This window comes from Hemicordylus capensis, chromosome 8 (genome assembly GCF_027244095.1).
Source record: "Hemicordylus capensis ecotype Gifberg chromosome 8, rHemCap1.1.pri, whole genome shotgun sequence".
Taxonomy (NCBI): domain Eukaryota; kingdom Metazoa; phylum Chordata; class Lepidosauria; order Squamata; family Cordylidae; genus Hemicordylus; species Hemicordylus capensis.
In genome coordinates this window covers 4,171,980-4,188,893 of record NC_069664.1, presented here as the reverse complement: position 1 = coordinate 4,188,893, position 16,914 = coordinate 4,171,980, and the positions used below count along the sequence as shown (strand labels likewise).

General features: G+C 47.0%; 1 protein-coding gene across 4 annotated transcripts in view; it reads left to right on the top strand.

Annotated features, from left to right (window-relative positions):
- The window catches only part of DPYSL2 (dihydropyrimidinase like 2), a 102,830-nt gene that overhangs the window by 23,673 nt on the left and 62,243 nt on the right, over positions 1–16,914 (top strand). For 2 of the 4 annotated variants that reach the window (XM_053269071.1, XM_053269070.1), the window contains exons 1-3: positions 1,920–2,327; positions 11,659–11,747; positions 15,558–15,742. In XM_053269071.1, coding sequence (XP_053125046.1) covers positions 2,289–2,327; positions 11,659–11,747; positions 15,558–15,742 — 313 coding nt within the window. In that variant the 5' untranslated portion in view covers positions 1,920–2,288. Of the gene's footprint in view, positions 1–1,919; positions 2,328–11,658; positions 11,748–15,557; positions 15,743–16,914 lie in introns of those variants that run through there. The other 2 variants (XM_053269069.1, XM_053269068.1) reach the window with 1 other exon arrangement.

Genomic DNA, 16,914 nt, shown 5'->3' with positions numbered 1-16,914 from the left:
TTTAAAAACCTGCCTTGTGTTCCATTTCTGGAGAAAGCCAGGATATACATTTTAAATACATTAAATCATTCATGAGCTAATTTGCTGGCAGTCAAATGTTGTCTGGCCCCTTTACAGCATCTTTCATGTGGAAGCTCTCGTGTTTCGCAGGGGGAGAGCAACTGGCCCTATCCAGCCCCAGCACAGCATCCTTCCAGTGGCTGTTGCTGGGGTCTCTTTTGTGTGTGTTTAGATTGTGAGCCCCTTTGGGACAGGGAATGCATCTTCTGTTTTCTCTTGCTACATCCACTGCTTTGAGAACTTTTTGTTGTTGTTGCTGAAAAGCAGAACTATAAATATTTAATAATATGTAGTATTAGCCACACAAGGATATGCCAGCCCTGCAATGCTGTGCGTACGCAAGTTCTGCAAATGCAAAAACTGCCTGAATGCCGTTGCACAAAAGTAAGCCAGTTGGAAAGAATGGGCTTCCTCTTGTGTGATATCATTTGTGCACACACAGTGTTAGTGGTCTGATGCACCAATTTGTCTGCAAGTCATAATACATAAGAATGTCTAAAATCTTTCGGCGGGGGTGGGGTGGGGAGGAATTGCTGTTCCTGTTGGAAGCACAACTATTGCCTTTGTAACCAGAACTGGCCCTCTAATGAAACTGGATGGGGCAGGCTGGATCAGGAGGGAACCAGCATATATATATTTTTCTTTTTACTATGACTTTTAAAAACAATCCTTATTAAGTGTGAAGCAATTTCAGGCAGCATGATTAACCTTGATTATTAAAATACCCATGTATTTGCTTTTTTTTTTTTTTTTGGTAGTTCCATATTTATTATTAACCAAATACCATATTGCAGTTTCCCCCGCCCTGATCTTTTGTGTTGCTTTGGTTTACCTTTTGGATCGGGCTCATCCCCTGCTCTGTTTTGTGGATCAGGAGGTGCACAAATTCTGAGAGTGCCCCCGCCCCCACCACCACCACAACACACACTACTCACACAAAGGAAGAAAGATGAACTGGGACTATGGTGCTTTTCTTCTTTCCAGACAAATAGGGAAGTAGGAGAGATTTTGGAAAAAAAAAAGGAAGGACGTGTGTGTGTGTGATTTTTAATGGGGCAGAGAGAGGAGAGGGGAGGGTCGTCCGTTGACCCTTCTGCAAAACCTCCCTGGTGCGGGCACTGTGTTTGGTGCAATCCTGCTCCTTCTTGGCCCAGCAGCTGCTGCCAACGCGGGCAAGCCAAGCCATTGCAGCGGCGGCGGCGGCGTCTCTGCCAGCGGCGCATCGGGACAGAGGCGAGAGAGAGCGCGGTCTCCTCCGTGTCTCGGGGGCTGGCTGGCAGAACAGGGCGTGGACAGCTGCCGACGAGCGACAGCAGCAGCGGATCTGCAAGACTGCGGGCACCCCCCGCCTGCCTCCAGCAGCAGCCACACAGCAGAGCAACCCTGGCAGGCAGCCCGTCTCACAGATGCGCGCCGCGGAGCAGGCGGCTGCCGCACTGCCCCGGCGCTGTGCAGAGAGCAGGAAAATGGCTACATTGCAAGGAGTCAAGGCTAGAAGGGCAGCCGCCGCCGCCGCCGCCGCCTGGCAGCACCCAGGGCGGGGAGGATGGAGGAAGCCCCGCCCCTCCGCGCCTTCCTCTGGACACCACCGCATCCCAGGGGACGACGGCGGCCGCGTACCGCTGTGTGACTCGCGAGCGCTGCCCGCTTTCAGCGGCGAGCCCCGCCCCCCCGCCTCTCAGTGGCTTCTCCATTGCGCCACTTTGCATGTTACCGCTCAGGCGGCGCTCCATTGGGCCGCGGCTGCGCCTCATTTGCATACCACGGGCGGCCCCAGCCAATCCGGCTCGAGAGAAGCGGGCCCGCTCTACAGAGCGCAGGGCGTGGCTGAATGCGCATGCGCCGCGGGGCTTCCCTCTGCCTGGCTTTGATTGCTGTCGCGGAGTCGGTCTCCCTCGCTCCCGCCTCCTCTCCTGCCTTAAGACTGGGCTGGGTTTAGACTAGCAGAGGGAAGAAAAGGCGACGCACGGCGGGGACCGCGATTCCTCCCCATTCCTGCGATCTGCAAGCAGCCCCCCTTTTTAAAGAATCCCTCCCCGCGAAGCAAGAGGAGCCCCGAAGCAGCCAACGAGCTGCGCATCCTGGTTTTATTTTTTTATTTTTTTTAAAAAAATCTCTTTTAAAAGCCAGTGCCCTTGATTTCATTTCTTCATTTAAAAAAGCCTCTTTGCAACGACCAGCATTCAGAAAGCGGTTTTCGGCGGCGTGGGAGTGGTTTCCCGAGAGCGATGTCTTACCAGGGGAAGAAGAACATTCCACGCATCACGGTGAGTTTTGCAGCTGCCTTGCAGAGAACAGGGGGCGAGAGGAAGACCCAAGCCCTTTGTGTGTGGCTGTGGGTGGGTGTAGGGTTAAAAAACAAAAGGCAGGCTTTTGCGGTCGAGGCGCGCCCGAGCCGCCTTTGATGCACCCGCCGTTAAAAACATAGTAGTAATTAAAAAAAAAAAAAATTAAAAAAAAAAAAAAAAGCAAAACCAAACCGTGATGGGAAGAAGCGCTCCTGGCGGAAGAACAATGGTTGCCCTGCAATTGCATAGCGGATGCAAATTTCAGATCGGTCTTTCTTGTCCGCTGCCTGCCTGCCTGCCTCCCTCCTTGTCTCCCTCTCGCTGCTGCTGCTGCTGCTTTCTGTGGCCGCCTGAAAGATGCTTCGCTTGCCAGCCCGGATCTTCGTAAAGAGATGGCAGGTTTAACGCACACGCTGGGAATAAGAGGCGAGAGACGGAGAGCGAGCGCTGTCCCATGACTGCATGATCAGACTGTTTCATAAGCCCTGGCGAGAAGGCGAAATAGTGCACGAAGCGTCTTGAGCTTCTGCTCTCTTTCAGTCCCGCTTGCTTTAAAAATAAAATGCTTGTTCTCTTTTGTGGTGGTGGTGTGGGGGGATATGGGGTGGGCGCGAGGGCTGGGAGATGGGCAGGGGTTATTTGTGGCTTCTGTGGATGATGATGATGAAGAATGATGAATGATGATTGAGATAATCGGGTTTTTTGTTTTGCCAAGCAAAGTGGATCGCCCAGGAAGCCCCCCTTGTGGGGAGTTCTGGTAGGGCTGCCCCCCCCCATCCCCTTGCCTTTTTGGGTGGGTGAAGTGGAAAGGGGGGGAATGGGGGGGGCTTGGCTGGGATCTTAGATTGCTCTCTCCTCTTTTTCGTGGCAGGTTTTTGCCCCTTTGACTCATACAAAGGATGCAGTGGAAATGGGGCTTTAAGAGACAAAACTGTCTCCCCCCCATTGTTGGAGGTAATGGCGTTGCTCAGGCGAGAGGAGCAGATGGGGTTGGGCTGCTTTCATCTTCCACTTCCCTCCCTGGCAAGAAAACAATGAGGTGGGGGGAGCAGAAGTGGTGCTTTATTGGTACCGGAGACCCCCACCTTGAGATCCACACCCCCCTCCTTTTTTAAAAAAAAATGTTTCACTCTTCCAGCTCTGGGAAGATGAAACAGGATTGATTTCTCTTCTGGAAGGTCCCCCCCCCCCTTCAGAATTTCCCCATCTTAATTCCTGCAGGGAATCCTAAGGGAGAAGAAAGGGAACAGTTATATAAATTTCTCCATTCATTATTGAGGGACCTGACAGCATCTCCCGGCAGCAGGAATGTCACATTTATGCAGCACTGTTGGGTACTATCTTAGCAGGCGGTGCCGCTGATTATATTACCTGCCCTAAGCATTTTTTAAAAAAACATATGTGACAATTAGACACATTCAGGGCATGTCTGTCATGCCACCTGAATATTCTTTCTCACCTGAATATTGATGCAAGTGAAAATTTGCAAATAGATGTTTAGAAGTGTCGCCCAAACAGCTAGCTGGACTAGACAACGTTCTTGATTATAACCTGATTAATGTCACAGTAAACGTGCGCTCTCTCATGCCACCAAATCCAAAGGCCTTAAAAAGAGTGTGATGTGTACAAAACGTTGGCTTATGTTGGTTGACATCAGTGCAATGTTGGCCTTCAGTCATATGGAGTATTTTGTTTTATGAATGAAGACTGATTCATGTGTCAAAGTGACTGTAGTAATCTTCTACAACAAAAGGAAAAAATGGATTAGAGTATGATCTACCGTATTTCACTTCAGTGTGTAATCCCAGGATAACTCTGCAGGGTTAATAATGGAGTTACAACAATGGAAAAGAACTGAACATGTGATCTGGTGCATAGGCTAATTTTGCAAGCAACACTGGTCATACATTTAACAATTAACAGAATCAGGGTTTGTAAGACCTGAAATTCATCTAGACTAGTGACTTTCAACCTTCCAACTCTGGTACTCTCCTTTAGCCATAATTTGCAACATGGGGACTATTTTTATTTATTTTTTAAATATTATAAATGTTTCCTTGACTGTATTTGTCTAGATCTGGTTTTCTCTCTCTTTCTCTTTCCAAAGTATTGTAGTGACATACTCGTGCAGACTGTGTTAGGTAAAGTCATAAATTGGCTGTAGGTCATGACTCATTTCCATGAAGACCTATCTAGACCAATCTTCTAAAATGTGGCAAGTTAATAATAATAATAATAATAATAATAATAATAATAATAATAATTATTATTATTATTATTATTATTATTAATACAATTTCTATACCGCCCTTCCAAAAATGGCTCAGGGCAGTTTACACAGAGAAATAATAAATATATAAGATGGCTCCCTGTCCCCAAAGGGTTCACAATCTAAAAAGAAACACAAGATAGACACCAGCCACAGTCCCTGGAGGTCCTGTGCTGGGGGTGGAGAGGGCCAGTTACTCTCCCCCTGCTCAATACAGAGAATCACCACATTAAAAGGTACCTCTTAGCAGGGGTTCTGCCATATCTAACACCCTTCTTAGACTGTCTCCTGTAATCCAGATTAATGTTGTGCGTGCGTCCGTGTGTGTAGCACATTGCAGGGGTGCTATGATAAACAGTGCTTAAAAGTGTCAGCTGAACAACCTTGATCTTATGCAAAAGGACTTGGAAGTTAGTCCCATTGAGTTCAGGGGGGCCTGCTTCTGAATAAGTATTTTCAAGATTTCAGCTTTAGCAAATCTAGATGTCTTGAGCAATATAGTGTGTGTAATACAGGCCTCAGTAAGTTTTCTTTGGATCCAGGAGCCAGACAGTTGCCACTAGACCAAATTACTGGACTTAGTGATAGATATTGTGGAGGAGGAAAATAAATGGACTTTTCTTTATCCTCTTTATAAGAAACTTAGAACTGAAACAGGGCTACCTGGGACAAATGAAAATGTATGTTTGTATATTCATTCATTCATTCATTCATTCAGTTTCTTCCAAAAATGGCTCAGAAATAACAAATAAATAAGATGACTCCCTGTCCCCAAAGGGCTAAAAAGAAGCACAGGATAGACACCAGCAACAGTCACTGGGGGTGAATAGGGCCAGTTACTCTCCCCCTGCTAAATAAAGAGAATCACCACGTTAAAAAGGTGCCTCTTTGCCAAGTTAGCAGGGGTTAAATAACACTGCCTCTTAATATCCTATTCCAGGCACCATGATTAAATTTCAAGGTGCCAGTCCTCCTGGCAAAGATATCAAAGCCAACTTCAAAGAATGAGAGAGGTGGTCTAAAGTGGCACTATAGAACCCCTTACCTTGGGAGGGGGGTGCCTCTTACCTACTGATCCAGGAAGCAAACCACAACATGTAGCTGAAGAAGCAGGCAGGTATATGGGCCTAACCCATCTTAGCAAAGCCGGTGTGCCATCCTGCTCATGCCCAGGATTGCCAACAGATTGTGCTGTCTTTGTAATGCAAGAACAGCCTCCTGGATCAGGCCGGAGGCCTGTTTTCCACAGTGGCCTACCAGTTGCCTTTGGGAAGCCCCAGGCAAGAGATGGGCATGCTCCCTGTCCTGCTGCTGCTGCTCCCTTGCAACTGGCATTCAGAGCTAGCTGACCCCTGCTAACTGAGCAAAGAGGCACCTCTTTAAAGTGGTGATTCTCCTTATTTTGGAGAGCAACTGATTCTATCCATCCCCAGCACAGCATCCCTCCAGTGGCTGTTGCTGGTATCTCTTATATTTAGATGGTGAGCCCTCTAAGAAGTGAGGAGAGCTGGTCTTGTGGCAGCAAGCATGACTTGTCCCCTTAGCTAAGCAGGGTCCTGGTTGCATATGAAAGGGAGACTAGAAGTGTGAGCACTGTAAGATATTCCCCTCAGGGGATGAAGCCGCTCTGGGAAGAGCATCTGGGTTCCACGTTCCCTCCCTGGTATAGCAATAGCACTTACATTTATATACCGCTCTATAGCCGGAGCTCTCTAAGCGGTTTACAATGATTTAGCATATTGCCCCCAACATTCTGGGTACTCATTTTACCGACCTCGGAAGGCTGAAAGGCTGAGTCAACCTTGAGCCCCTGGTCAGGATCGAACTTGTAACCTTCTGGTTACAGGGCGGCAGTTTTACCACTGCGCCACCAGGGGCTCACCAGGTATCTCCAAGATAGGGCTGAGAGAGACGCCTGCCTGCAACCTTGGAGAAGCCGCTGCCGGTCTGTGGTGTAGGTAATACTGAGCTAGATGGACCAATGATCTGACTTGGTATATGGCAGCTTCCTGTGTTCCTTTGGGAACAGGGAGCCATTTTATTTATATCTATGTAAACCACTTTGGGAACTTTTGTTGAAAAGCAGTATCTAAATATTTGTCTTCATTCATTCAGAGGCATCTTGCCTCAGAGACTGGAGGTGGCCTGTAGCCATCAGACTAGTGATGGACCTGTCCTCCATGAATTTGACTAAGCCCCTATTAAAAGCATCCAAGCTAGTGGCCATTACCATATCCCATGCCAGAGAATTCCATAGTTTTTAAAAAAATGTGTGGTGTGAAAAAGTACTTCCCTGGGCTCACAGTCAAAAAAGAAATAGACGCCAGCAACAGCCACTGGAGCAAAACTGTACTGGAGTTGAACAGGGCAAACTGTTCTCCCCCTGCTTAATATAAATAAAATTACCACTTTGAAAGGTGCCTCTTTGTCCAGTTAGCAGGGCTCTGTCACTTATTTATTTTATTTTAATTTTTTACATTTTATATCCCTCTCTTCCTCCAAGGAGCCCTGCGGTATACTACATACTTAAGTGTCTCCTCACCACAACCCTGTGAAGTAGGTTAGGCTGAGAGAGAAGTGACTGGCCCAGAGTCACCCAGCTAGTTTTATGGCTGGATGGGGATTTGAACTCGGGTCTCTCCGGTCCCAGTCCAGCACTCTAACCACTACACCTCGCTGGCTCTCTTAGTGGCCCACTTAGTGATAGGCATTGTGGAGGGGGAGGGGGAATGGGCTTCTTTTCATCCCCTGTACAAGTAACATACCTAGAACAGAAACAGGCCTGCCTGGGAGAAATAAAGATGTTATTAAATAACTCTGCCTCTGAATCTCCTAGTCTTAAGTGCCACCCACAGTTAAATCTGTAGGGGAGCCCTGGATATGTCAAGCCCTGCCCTGCCACAACTGGCTGCAGGTGGATGCTCCAAGAATAAAAAAGAAAATCCTTCCACACTGGAACGGAACACACAGAGCTAACATTTGACTGGAACCCTTTTCCTTGCCTTCTACTTTTCTGTGTGCAAGGAAATTATCTCCATTGCTATGTAGGTCTGCCTTGGTTTGCATTTGAATGGGAGACTACACGTGAGCCCCTGCTACCTTGGCAAAGAGGCACCTTTTAATGCGGTGATTCTCTTTATTTAGCAGTGGGAGAGTAACTGGCCCTCTCCGTCCCCAGCACAGCATCCCTCCAGTGATTGTTGCTGGTGTCTTATCATGTTTCTTTTTAGAATGTGAGCCCTTTGGGGACAGGGTTCCATCTTATTTGTTTGTAATTTCTCTGTGTAAACCGCCCTGAGCCATTTTTTGGAAGGGTGGTATAGAAATTGAATTAATAAAATAAATAAAAAATAAGATCTTCTCCTTTGGGGGTGATGCTGCTCTGGGAAGAGCTCCTGCCTGCTTGCGTGCAGAAGCCTCCAAGTTCCCTCCCTGGCATCTCCCGAGAGAGATGCTTGCTTGTAACCTTGGAGAAGCTGCTGGCAGTCTGGTGATTTGCGCAAAAACTCCAGTGTGCTAGCAAAGGAACACCAGGCTATTCCTTTAAATGGCCTCCATTTTTTAGAATGTGAGCCCTTTGGGGACTGGAATCCATCTTATTTATTTATTATTTCTCTGTGTTGAATTAATAATAATAATAACAACAACCCATGTAAAATATTAAAAATAAATAGTCGGACTTCCGACTGCAAACAGACAAACATCTGCCACACAATACGCCAGTTGTAACTGTAGTCGAGAAGAAAGAAAAACAAGTCAAAATAATCGACATAGCAATACCAGGGGATAGCAGAATAGAAGAAAAAGAAATAGAAAAAATCACCAAATACAAAGATCTACAAATCAAAATTGAAAGGCTGTGGGAGAAAAAGACCAAAATAATCCCAGTGATAACTGGCGCCCTAGGAGCAATTCCAAAAGACCTTGACGAGCACCTCAACACCATCAGGGCCACAGAAACCACCATCAGCCAATTACAAAAAGCAGCTCTACTGGGAACAGCCTATATTCTGTGACGATATAACAGTTGACAATAAAATCCAGCCATCCCAGGTCCTTGGGAAGGACTCGATGTCTGGATAAAACAAACCAGTCAATAACACCTGTCTGACTGTGTAAATAAATAATAATAATCATGTCTGTGCACAGAAGCTGTTTAAAGGATGTCCTGGTCAGAGTCGGTGTGAGCTCAGTGGCCAGCTAAGCCGGCTGCGGGGAGGGATGGTGGGTCCGGTCGCCACCTCCATGCTGCTGCCAGTTCTGCAGCCGTACTCCCACCAGGAACAGTTCAAAGGCGCCTCTTCTTCTTGGAATCAGTGGCCAGAGGGCCACAAGAAGATGGCGGGTTGGGTTGCTGCAGCCTCTGCACCGCTGCGCGCTCTGCACTTCAGATCAAAAGGGACCTCTTTCTTTTGAAAAGCAATGATGAAAGGAGGGTCTCCTCCCTCCCCCCACTAAACTTAAAAGGTGGTCAAATCGATTCGGATTGGCGATCATCAAAACCGATTCAAATCGAATCAGGCCTGTTCCGGGGAGTTTGGATTCGAGGTTGAATCGAGACCCCCGTGTTTCAGTTTATCTCCAGTCTAATCCCTATTTTCTATTTGTGCACATCCCCGCAGTGTGAACGGCAGCAGGTCCTGTGTCAACTCCTCATGTACCTTGGGTAGAGAGGACTGAGAAGATGAGGCAAGGTGGCAGAGTGCTGACCTGGCCTCTGCTGCCACTTGGGATGGGGTGGGATGAGGACTTAGAGCCCTTTGCCCAAAGTACTCAGCCAGAGCCTTTCCTGCTGTTGATATGGGGTGAGGGCTTAAAGTCCCTTTGTCTATGCTTCCACTCGTGTGAAGCCAGTCAGTGGGCAGAACTAATGTTGCTGACCTTTCCGCACTGGCACAATTCACATCCATCGGAATATAGGAAGCTGCCTCCTGCTGAGTCTGACTGTTGGTCCATTTAGCTCAGTATTGTCTACCCTGACCGGCAGTGGGCAGGAGGCTTCCCAGCCCCTACCTGAGTTGCTGAGAACTGGACCTGGGCAGTGCGTTCTCTCTATCCCTCCCTCCCAGGCATTGCCTGCAAAGTCCATATATGCCCTATGTCTGATGTCAAAGTACGTACGTATGTATGTATGTATTTATTCTATTTCTATACCACCCTTCCAAAAATTGCTCAGGGCGGTTAACATAGAGAAATAACAAATAAATAAGATGGATTCATGTCCCCAGAGGGCTCACAATCTAAAAAGAAACATAACTTAGACACCAGCAACGGTCACTGGAGGTCCTGTGTTGGGCGTGGATAGGGCCATTTGCTCTCCCCCTGCTAAATAAAGAGAATCACCGCATTAAAAGGTGCCTCTTTGCCAAGTTAGCAGGGACTAACAAGGGATGGGCCATGGGCAGATTGAACTTGAAGAACTGCGCCCATATAAATGGTAAATTTATACCATGGCTAATCTCGTGTGTGTGTGTGTGGCAGTTCTCGTGAGAGTTCGCGAGCAGAAGCACTGTGGTGATTGGGCAGTGGGGATTCCATATGCAGATAGGGAGGAGGAACCTGTGATGGTTAAAGATGGTTGGAATGCAACTGTTACTGGTTGGAAGATGTTCTTGATTGTAGAGAAGAGGAATATCTATCTATCTATCTATCTATCTATCTATCTATCTATAGTGGGCAGAGGTCTGCAAGGTCTAATGAGCCCCCCCAGGAGAAGGAGGCTGCTGTTGTGTGAATTGATTGAGGAAACAAGATGAACAAGATCTGTTAACTCAAGAAGGGAGAGAGAAAAAGAATGGAGAGGAAGAGCGAGTGGAGGAGATAGATAGAGAAGTGAGGGGAAGAGAGAAGGAAGGGTGAGGGCCAGGCCTGAGCCTGTCAGTTGCCAGAGGGGAATGAGTGGTCATGGTGGTGGTGGCGGCAGCGAGGAAGAGCCCAGTCAACCACTGCTGCTCCTGTGGGGAGGAGCAGGAGCAGGGCTTGTGTGAGGAGGTCTCTGGGGATAGGGGGCTGCAGCTTGGCCAATAGGTGCCAGCAATGCTGCAGCCACAAGCAAGAGGGGTTAAAGGGATGGAGGAGGAGGAGCAGGAGTGCAGCTCAGGTGAGGGTGGGGAGATCTCGGAGGTGAGGGGGGGCTGTGGCAGGGGGTGAGGGGAGCAATCAAGTACTAGCGCGCAGATGCTCTGCATAGGTTAAGCTAGTTCATATATATTCCTGATATTGTTTCCCGTGTGCAATAAACATGCTTTTCTTAGTCCCAATGTGCAAGCTCTACCTTTTAAAAGGTGGAGTTTCCTGTCTGCTTTTCCTTTCGGTTTCTGCCTACATATATTTTGGGTGAAATATAATCACCTAGCTGGTCAGACGTTTTGCTCTCCCGTTTAATTTGTGAATGTGGAGTTGTTTTCTTTGGGCTATACAGGAGCTGCACGGAGGAAGGAGAAAAAGTATCTGCTGAATTGGAACCTTTCTAGACTTGAGCTGAAAGGACTTGTTTGTGTTGTAGATCCCATAGCCATAGCAACAGACATTTGGTCAATTTCCCTGACTCAAAATAAGCCAAGTTAACCTCAGAGAGTGTCTTTGAGAAAGCGAAGTGCAAACGGTTTAGTTAAAAGTAAAACTTTATGGCGAATGGTGCACTTGCTTCTCAGAAACTGCGTCCATTGCTTTTCAGTGGCTGAATCTTGAGATGAAAAACTGTATGTTTAGTTGGTGATGGATGTGGCTTAATAAAGCACATTAACAAACCCCATAAAATGTAACCTCATTTTTCTGCAGGGAATACTCTTTTACGGCTACTCTTCTGAGGGTTGAGTCGATGAAAGGCGTCTGCCTGCTGTTTTGAAGCATCATTTCATCTTTGCAGATGAAAGTGCTGTACTTGACTTGTTTATATGGAACACCCTGTGAATAATTCAGAGTGAGATTCTCCCCCCCCCCATCACTGCAGCTGCCACCGCCTCTTTTTAATCTTGCCCCTGTGTGCTGTCGGCTTCCTTGCCCAATAACTATGTATTGTTTTATGTCTCTTTGTTTCAGAGTGATCGCCTTTTGATCAAGGGTGGCAAGATCGTGAATGATGACCAGTCTTTCTATGCAGACATTTACATGGAAGATGGGTTGATAAAGTAAGTACCGAGGGACATTGCTTTTTTCCTTTTTGATTACATTTTTTTTCAAGCTTTATAAAACCTATATCATAACAAATAAACAATGAATTGCAAACTCCTTTCATTTTATAGTACAAGAAAACATTTCCTCTTTCAGGAGGAGAGGTAAACTAGGGAGAAATGCTGATCTTGTGACAGCGAGCATGAATCGTCTCCGTTCCTAAGCAGGGTCTGCCCTGGTTTGTGTTTAGAAGGGTGATTACGTGTGAGCGCTGTCTGCTGTAAGATATTCCCCTTAGGGAGTGGGGCTGTACCTCAGTGGTAGAGCATCTGCTTGCATGCAGAAGGTCCCAGGTTCAATCCCTGGCAGCATCTCCAGGTAGGCCTGGGAGATAGAGGTGTGCATAAAACTGGTTTGTTCTTTTTTGGCACCCTGAACACTCCACCCCGTTTGGCTCGAATTTGAGCTGGTTCAAGGGTTCTAGAGTTTAAGATGATGATGGTGATGATACTCACTGCCTCCGGGGGATGCTGCCGCAGCTGTGGAAAGGGAGAATCTCTGGCAGTTCTCCCTCCCCCTGCTGGTCTCTCCTGGGCCATTCCAGCCCTTGCTGAGGTGGTGTTGGCCATTTTGGATGCCACCACACATGTGCCCACGCAAATGCACATGTGTGGCGGCTTCCAAAATGGCTGCCGCCACCTGAACAAGGGCTGGAACAGACCCAAAACAGTCTGAAATGGCTTGGAAGAGGCCGGCGGTGGGGGGATGAACCGCCAGAGATGCCACCTCATGGCTGTGGCAGCACCCCCCGGAAGTGGTGAGTGTTCAAAATTTGGGGGGGAACCCTCTAGAACCCCTGAACCGGCCCCAAGCCAGCCTGGGGGTGGGAGTGGTGGTTCAGTTTGACCTTGAGCTGAAATGGACCATTTTGTTGTCGAACTGGCTTGAGGTCTAGCCAGTTTGCACATCTCTACTGGGAGAGACTCCCATGGCTGTGGCTGGTATCTTTCTTATGTTTCTTTTTTAGACTGTGAGCCCTTTCATTTATTTATTTCTGGGAAATAAAGTTCACTTTGGGAACTTAGTTGAAGGGTGGTATATAAATATCCATCGCTGCCATCGTGGCAGCTTCTCGTTGGTGTCGACAGATCTCTTTTCAGAATGTAACATAGGAAGCTGCCATATACTGAGTCAGATCCTTGGTCTATCTAGCTCAGTATTGTCTTCACAGACTGGCAGCAGCTTCTCCAAGGTTGCAGGCAGGAATCTCTCTCAGCCCTCTCTTGGAGATGCTGCCAGGGTGGGAACTTGAAACCACTTGCTCTTCCTAGAGCAGCTCCATCCACTAAAGGGAATATCTTACAGTGCTCCCACTTCTAGTCTCCCATTCATATTCAACCAGGGCAGACTCTGCTTAGCTAGGGGGACAAGTCATGCTTGTTACCACAAGACCAGCTCTCCTATGTTAGAGTAATTATTGCATTATTTTGTTGATGTATGTCCCGTCTTCCTGGATATAAGTGCATTCAAAACAACTTATGTTTAAAGTAACAACGCCGGTTCAAAATTACCACTTTACAATAATAAACACCAAATATTTGTTTTCTTTGAACTTTGCTGTGCTACTTAGTTACCATTTTGAAACTTATTTTATAATGTTTACCTTTTCTATATACAGCTGATTGACCCCAGGCCAAAATATTTTCACAACAATGTCCCTAATTTAAACAAAACCATAGTAAACTGTCTGTTTCTCTAGGAATCAAAATTTAATTATTAACTTTCAGGTAGCTGGTGTACCTCAATTATTTCGCTATTTTAAAGCAAAACTGATATAATGCTATTGTTCCTTTGGGAATATAATCTTTTTCTTTTTTTCATTTAACCAGAATCACAGCTTCCCTAATTTAATAGCCTACCATTGAAGTAAGACTGATTACAAAGCACAAGATATTATGGTTTTTGGCATTCATCTGCAGCAAAGGCCCATAAAATCAGTGGTCAATATAATTATAATTATACAGTTAACAATAAACAATCTGCAGCATTCAGAGTTCTGCAGTAATCCTTAAACCCCTTGGGTTTTGAGGGAATTCTTGAAGCACCTAGCTTCTGACGTATTAGAACGTATTCCTTGAAATATTGTGGATGGGGAGAGAGAATGGATGATGGTTATACATGGATTGCTGCCTGTCTTGGCTACATGTTCAGGACATCTGTTTTTTAACTCAGAATTCAAAGTAGGAGAAATCAGTGACAGGCCTATAACCGATTGCAGTTGCACAACTGTGTATTTTAAAAAATGGAACCCTTAACATCCCAGCAGCCTTGTCCCCTGTGCTGATTTAGTGGCAGTCGTGTGTTCAGTTCAATCTTGGCCTCCTAGGACGAACACGAGATGAACACAATGTTTCACGCAGAACGCGAGACCCAGCCTTGCATTTGGAGGCTCCCCAGAATGATGTGATGTTCTGAACCTCTATCCTTTATTTTGAGAGCAGGGTTTCCCAGCTTAGTTCCTCAGATGTTGTTGGACCACAACTCCCATCCTCCCTGGCCACCGTGGATGAAGAAGTTGTAGTCCAACATCATCGGGGGAACCAAGGTTGGGGAGTCCCTGCCTTAGAGAAAATCATCGCTGTTTACGTTTAAGGGCCATATAATTAGATTCTTCCTGAAGGCACTGGTCAGAACCCACTGAGTTCAGCTTAATAGTTAGATTTCATGAGGTTTATGAATATCTGGATTCGTTTATTGTTACTGTTTGGACCGTATGTCTGTACTTTTCTGGTCAGCGACTGCAAATAAACTCAATATCAAGTTTTTTTCCAGGGAAGAGTTGGATCTCTTTGCACCTCGGTATTGAGTGTGATCAGCAATGTCTGGTTCGCTGCACTTACAGCTGGCAAAATGATCCTGTATCAAGAAACCGATTTCAGACTGTGCCAGTCTGTTGCCCTTAAAGCGCCAAAGAATCCTGTGGGACCCCAAAGACTAATAAATGTGATATAACCTTTTGTCAGCCTGAGCCCACATTGTAAGATGAGTTCCTGCTAATGTTAGCACTTCAGGCCTCTGATGGAGTGGGCTCTGGCTCATGAAAACTTGTGCAACAACAAATGTATTAGTTGTTAAGGTGCCACAGGACTCTTTGTCCTGTCAAGAACAAGATGTATGTTGAACATGTATTTCTAAGCTTCAGATCCTGCAGGTATTCAAGAACATCACATTCTGCTGCACTTTCCGTTAGGGATGTGCATGAAAACGAGGTTCATACACAGGTTTGATGCTGCTGAGGGTTCTTGGGGGGAGCACCATCACTGCATGGGGTGGTAGAGAGAAGGAAAGGACCTGCTCTCCTCCTCCTTTAAAGATCCTGCTTGCCCCTCCCCCGGTGGCACCGAAACGGTTCGGATCGCGTCTGAACCGGTTCAGCACTGAACCTGTGCACGAACCTCGGTTCATCCACATCCCTACTTTCCATAGGTCACAACCAATCTAACACATCTCTTGGGGATTTATGTAGCCCTTGGTACACGCGTGCCTATTGGGTGCCCATGATGAAGATGATAGTTGGCAAAGCAGAGGTGAACAAGAGTTGAGTGTGTGGCCCATTCTTTCCTTCCCATGAGGATCAAATAGACTTCTCAAGGCAACTGCAGTCCATGTGAGTACCCAGCCAGTGGTGCTTCTGGAAAGTCCTAGAAGTAATGGAGAGCAACATTTCATGAATGTGGCTGTTTTGGGGGTCCCCTTGGGTATATATTTGATGCTTCTCATGCAGTATGATGTGTGTCACAGACTGTGCTTAAAACGTCTTTACTCAGGCAAATCGGAGAGAATCTGATTGTGCCCGGGGGAGTGAAAACCATTGAAGCCCATGGAAGGATGGTGATTCCTGGAGGGATTGATGTCCACACGCGCTTCCAGATGCCTGACCAGGGGATGACATCTACTGACGACTTCTTCCAAGGGACAAAAGCAGCTTTGGCTGGAGGCACCACCATGATCAGTAAGATCTCTGTCTAATCTAAATGCATAGACAATTAGGAGGGGAATGGAGAGGGCTTATGCTGCTCCGAAGCCAAACAAGGAAGGTTTTGATTTGAAACCAGCCAGAACCATTCATAAAGCAGCGATCTTCATTATTTTGTCAAGTTGGGCAAGAGGCCTTCAATGTGTGAGCCAATTCCCACCGTACCGGCCTCTCCACCACCTTGGACGTCTCTTAGTGTTGGGAAGAGAGATGGAGCCCACTTTTAAGAGCTCTAGGAGGAAAGCGCAGGGAAGGGCTCCATCTCCCAGCAGTCTGGGCACGTCTTCCAAGATCGTGCAGGGCCTTAAGAGGGCTCCGTTCCCCTTAAAGGAATCTCCTTTATGCGCAGCACTATGCACAACACTGCATAGCGAGACTGGCCATCTCTGCATGGGTGTCAGGGGAACTGTACAGAGCATGAAGCTTCAGCCGGAGCTTCTCACCGGCCCAATAAGCCATTATTCCTCGGCTGTACTTAGGGTTGGCAGGGGGCCACCACTGACCCCTGGGCCTTACAGTGAAGAACAGTGTGTTAATACTTCTTTCTCGGGGTGAATAGTGGTTTCAGGGTTGTGATATTTGTTGGGATTACAGCACCAAGGGAAAGGGTTAAATGCCTCCTTGCTGGGAATCATGGATCCTGATCCTCCCCCCTGCCCACTGGCAGCTGCTGTCTTGACTTCAAGCATGCTGGACCAAATTATGTAGTTTGGGCCTTGTATACAGCTGGAGTTGAGCAGGGTGGGGCGGGGAGTGATGAATAATCATTTGTTCCACCAGGGAGCTGGTCTTGTGGTATCAAGCATGACTTGTCCCCTTTGCTAAGCAGGGTCTGTCCTGGTTTGCATTTGGATGGGAGACTACATGTGTGAGCACTGTCAGATATTCCCCTTAGGGGATGGGGCTGCTCTGGGAAGAGCCTGCATGTAGAAGACTCCCAAGTTCCCTCCCTGACAGCATCTCCAAGATAGGACTGGGAGAGACTCCTGCCCTAAACCTAACCCTGCAATCTGGGAGAAGCCGCTGCAGTCTGTGTAGACTAGGGTTGCTCTACTTATTATTATTATTATTATTATTATTATTATTATTATTATTATTACATTTATATCCCGCTCTTCCTCCAAGGAGCCCAGAGTGGTGTATTACAT